Raw genomic sequence first — 4,860 nt, 5'->3', positions numbered from 1 at the left:
AGATTCAAATGGGCATGCCACTCCAACCCTACACTTTTCCTATTCCTATGTTTTCAAAATCCTACGAATCAAAGAGGCCCTTACCGGTGGGGGCATCTCCAAAGCGGAAATCTCCACTATTTGTCTAGACCACAGTGTCCTAACCACTTTTGCCATTTAACGGGAACCCTGTATATGTCTGTTTAGCAGTCCGGACGTACGGATTCCGATATCCAAGAGACAAACGTGAGGACACTTTGTCGGAATCCGGACATGAACTTGACCAATCACATGCATGACAATTTTCTTCTCTCCTCCCAACAGCGCATGCATCCAAACACTGGTTTGCCTCTTTACTTTCTCCTACCAACCGGATACTAGATCACAAATATTTCACCCCATACATAAACCCACTTTTTCCCCTCCCGACTACTTTGTGATTAGCATTGTATGGCTTTCTCCCATACCATATCCGTGAACCACATATGAATATAAAAACGAACATATATCAAAAACATTTTCCAATCAGCTTTGAAGATGCCTTAAGTGACCGGATCATCCGTCCGGACGTTTAAGAGGGGGTTTAGGGTGTCCGGCTGATGCTCCTAGTGTGGTCACAGGGACGCGACAGGCTAGCGCACCCCACATATTTTCGTCCAGTCGTCCCGTGGTCAACATCGGGCCGATCGATCGATCGTACGTAATGCTACAATGAATAGGAAGACTAATCCGAAAGAAAAAGAAATGCCAGCAGCAGAAGAGACGCGCGACACCTGGAAACGATGGACGGCGACACGCCGACACCGGTGGTAACGTGTACTGTGCTACGTTTGGCTTTCAGGCAAAACAGAACGGGGTGCAGCCTAGCCTTGACTCGTGACTCTGACTCGGTCAGCAGGTCAAAGCTACAGTTCCACGTACGATGTACGCTTTGCTTGCGTATAGACAGAAGAAATACATCGTTTCTCTTTCGAAAAAATATCATATACGAAAACCAATATTCGATAAAAACCAGTGAAAACCACGAGAACATGAGTTTTAAAGTGTCGAAAATATACATCGCTTCTGTTTCAGATTACAATACTTCACCCATGTTCAGTAGAATCCGGTTCATCTTGCACTCGGAACTGAATATGAACCTCAGTGCACTGGCACCTGAATCTTTCAGCACAGGTTCTTCGTTAATAAGAGCCACAACGGTACTTGAAATTCCCTGTCTTGTTCAACGGCCTCGTTATCACGGAAGGACTCTCCCCATCCCAGTCCACTGCCAGCGTATCTTCAACGAAAGCAATTAACCTTTTTTGTCTACTTGCTTTCAACACACCTCCCATCAAGTCGCCTGGACATAATGCCATTTGGAAGATGCCACCCCTTTTGACCGGAGGAAGTCACGAGTGTCGTCCTCGTTTGAACTGATCCACGATAGCTGCGGCAGCGGGAGCCCCTCTCTCGCGTTCTCCGGCAAACCGTCCGCAAAGACCACGACCGCTGATGAAATGGTGCGCTCATGCACTGCTCTCCCCAAAGGAGTTCGCCGCCGGCTGCTCACCAGCAAGGAAGCGCTCGCGTGTTTTGTTTACAGGGCCCAATATTTATCAGGCGTCCGATAAAAATAATAATCAATGGCAGTTGTTTTTTCTAACCGTTGGATTCATTTTCTTCATTTGTATTTATCCTCCCAACACCCCTTGCTCCATGTACCGCTGGCCAAACCACCGCCCCCTCTCTCTCACGCACGCCTCCACACGTTGTTCTCTACCAGTTTAGCGCTGCCCCGATCATCTCTCTAAGCCCCGTCCTCCTATAGCGTCATCGACCAGCCGTCACACCGCACCCACGGCAAGAACCTCCTTCCCGTCCTCCGCCGTCGATGCCACGGCCTCACCGTCTCTAGCTCGAACCTACTCATTCTAACTCGTTTGGCGCTTGGAAAATTTTCAGGCGCCTAGTAAATAGCATATTTGTTTCTTTACATTATATCCCTTCGTCCGTTGACAACTACTTTCCCGCTCTTGCCTTAAAAACAGGACGAGCGTAACTAGGGTCCGTTCGCAAGAATGGGGGAGACGGCGGTTTTTAATGCGTTTAAGGGGATAGCAGGGTGGCGGTTATTAGAAACTGTCATGGCAGTTCCTTCCTTTCATGTTTCTTTTATGAAACTGCCATCCATCGGATGGAGATCGTGCGGTTTAGGGAGGGTTCGCTGGCAAAACGTCCGTGGCTAACGTTCGCCAGCTAAGATTTCCCTAAAAACAAGACCATTATTATTTTGAGTAAAATGAAACACGGAAATAGGCAGAACAGAACAGACAGGAAATTGGAGGGGGCAAAGCAACCTCTGAATTGATCACAGAAGAAGCTCAAGCACAGAGTACCACTTAAATTCTCTTCACACCAACACGACACGGCACTACTTATCTACACAACTAATTAAACATAAATAATCCTCCTCTTAATTCGACGCGGAAAGCAAAGAACGCATGCTCCCGTATCTTCCGTTCCAGAGAGCAAAAGTCGCCGAAAATTAACGCCGCTAGCACGTTTACGGTGCCACGTTCGGTGAGCATCCACGTCGCTGACCGACTGACCGGCTGGCGGGCTGATTCAGCGCAGCACGGGCCTGGTCGGGTCGTCCCCGTGGTCGTCGGGGCCGAGCGAGAACACGTCGACGGGCGCGCGCGTGCCGTCGATCCCGCCGGCGCCGGCTGTCGGCTGCGGCGTGTCGAGGAAGAGCACGACGACGGTGATGTCGTCGTGGAAGCGCCTTCTCCGGCCCTTCTCGATGGCCGCGATGCTCTCGTACTTGATGTCCTTCTTCCTGGCCGCCTCCAGCTGCGCGGCGCGCACCAGCCGCATCGCCACGCCCTTCCTCGGGCTGCGTGACACGATGCCCACGGCGGCCTCGTCGCTAAGCTGCTCCCACAGCCCGTCGGACGCGAAGATGATGAACTGGTCGCCCGGGCGCAGCCTGCGGGACGTGACCGACGGCACGGCGCTCATCACCGGGCGGCGCAGCGGGAACGGGCAGAGCGACTGCATCACCGCCGGGGTGCACAGGTCGGGCCGCTTCAGGTAGGCGTCCCCGATGGAGCGGGACACCTGGATGATCCCCTTGATCCGCCACACGCCGTGGCTGCTCATCACGATGTGCGGGTCGTCCGGGTGTGCCTCCGCCACCTCCCGCCGCACCTCCTCGTCGGCCACGTTGTGGTCCCGCGACAGCCGCTCCGCCACCACCGCCCTCCGCTTCTTCCCGCCCGCGCTGGCGAGGCGGCCCAGCACGGCGCGCGAGTCGCCGAGGTTGGCGACGTGGAGCGTGCCGCCCTCGATGGCGCCCACCAGGCAGCAGGAGCCGACGGACAGGAGCCGCGGCTGCGACGGCCACGACCTCTCCACCATGCCCATGAACTCCTCCTCCGTGGCGCCGAAGGCCCTCTTGATCACCTGCGCCGAGATGCCCCCGCTCTGGGACGCGAACTCTGCAACCAATTTCGAACCCACGAGTCAACAAACAAGTCGTGCATGACGAACACGCGCGCGCGTTGAACGAGTGTAGGAGGCAGGCGAACCTTGGATGAGGGAGAAGAGGCGCGCGTTGACGAAGCGGGCGGCGTCGGGGCCGCCGTGGCCGTCGTAGACGCCGACGAGCGTGGCGGCGGGGGAGACGAGCACCTGCGCCTGGTCCTCGAGCGCCTCGTTGGCCTGGGCCACGGCGACGGAGTACTCGCCGGAGGCGTGCGCCTTGAGGCCCACGTCCCACACCAGCCCGTCGTCGCCCACGCTCCCCGACCGCCCGGCCCCGCCGCCGCCGCCCCGGCCGAAGCAGCAGCAGCACCACCGCGAGCCCCTCATGCCTCTGCACGCACCTCGGTCGACCGTGGGATGGGGTGGTGTGAAAGAGCTGCGGAGGAGGAGGCCGAGGGAGTGTCCTGTGGAGCGCGAGTGTGACAAGCGGCCGGGCGGGTGGCCCGGTGTACTCATAGGCGGGGTAAGCGCGTGGGATGGCAGCGGTGGATGGCGGGGGCACGGCACGGCGACGAGAAACGGGGGGTGCGTGCGTGGAAGACGCGTTCGTTAAGTTTGGCTGTTCAAACTCTCTTTCCAGTCTCGCTCATGCGAACCGGATGGCAGACATCTCAACGACGCGCCGGCGACCGATCGGTGGCCGACCGACCGACCGTCTGAACCCGAACGCGTTCGTTTCCTCGGCCTCGCGCAGGAATTCTAGCTCTAGCTCAATTCCATCTGGAGAAATTGATATGGCTGATGGGAAAAGGACGCATGATTGCTAAATGCCGCTGCCACGTCCGGTCGTAGGAGGGAGGATCGGTCACATATCTGATAGACTTTCGAGGAAAAGGGAGGGCGCCGATATACCACGGCTTTAGTTCTGTCGTGTCATCGTTTACTCCGAGAGACGTTGTGTGGAATGCGGCAGTGGAGCTCTAGTCTCTGGAATCTCTCAAGATATCCTTGCACTGGAATGTGGTCTGGTCTGGCAGGCACAGTTTGTTCCCGTTCCTTGAGAATGGAAATTGGGTTTCAATGCCATCGGATCGGACGTGTGCCAACACTTGTAATCTTGTCTATGTTCGTCTCTATTTCCTCAATCGAGTTGTCAAACTCAAAACGACCACTTTGCGATGACACGACGCTCCCTTTGCCGCTATATATGCAACCTTCCTTTTTTTTTTTTTGCCAAACTAATAAAACCCTGCTTCCGTTCACATCCGGTGGGGCTAAAATAGCCCACGGAAGATTATATCCCATAGATATTCATATACAAGATGACATATATAATATATAATAATAAAAGGAAAAAAAACCGCCTTTAAATGACGTGTGTCTAAAACCGCCTAAAGGAGTTGCCACGCGTAA

At 55.0% G+C, this 4,860-nt stretch overlaps 1 protein-coding gene across 1 annotated transcript; it reads right to left on the bottom strand.

The window, feature by feature from the left end:
* Positions 1-2,299: 2,299 nt before the first annotated feature.
* Positions 2,300-4,171, bottom strand: LOC119284859 (probable protein phosphatase 2C 29). Its single transcript, XM_037564026.1, has 2 exons — positions 3,552-4,171; positions 2,300-3,461 (listed from the first exon to the last, which is right to left on the bottom strand). The coding sequence occupies exons 1-2, from the start codon at positions 3,961-3,963 to the stop codon at positions 2,587-2,589; spliced, it is 1,287 nt and encodes a 428-aa protein (XP_037419923.1). The 5' UTR covers positions 3,964-4,171; the 3' UTR covers positions 2,300-2,586.
* Between the last annotated feature and the right edge of the window lie 689 nt (positions 4,172-4,860).

This window comes from Triticum dicoccoides, chromosome 4A (genome assembly GCF_002162155.2).
Source record: "Triticum dicoccoides isolate Atlit2015 ecotype Zavitan chromosome 4A, WEW_v2.0, whole genome shotgun sequence".
Lineage (NCBI taxonomy): Eukaryota > Viridiplantae > Streptophyta > Magnoliopsida > Poales > Poaceae > Triticum > Triticum dicoccoides.
Note: the sequence above shows the minus strand (reverse complement) of the source record. Positions and strands in the feature narration are given on the sequence as shown.

Excerpts from the sequence above, each read along its gene's own strand:
- LOC119284859 (XM_037564026.1), bottom strand. The coding sequence starts at position 3,963 with ATGAGTACACCGGGCCACCCGCCCGGCCGCTTGTCACACTCGCGCTCC. Across the intron at positions 3,462-3,551 it reads CCTCTTCTCCCTCATCCAAG|AGTTCGCGTCCCAGAGCGGG; the intron begins GTTCGCCTGCCT and ends AATTGGTTGCAG.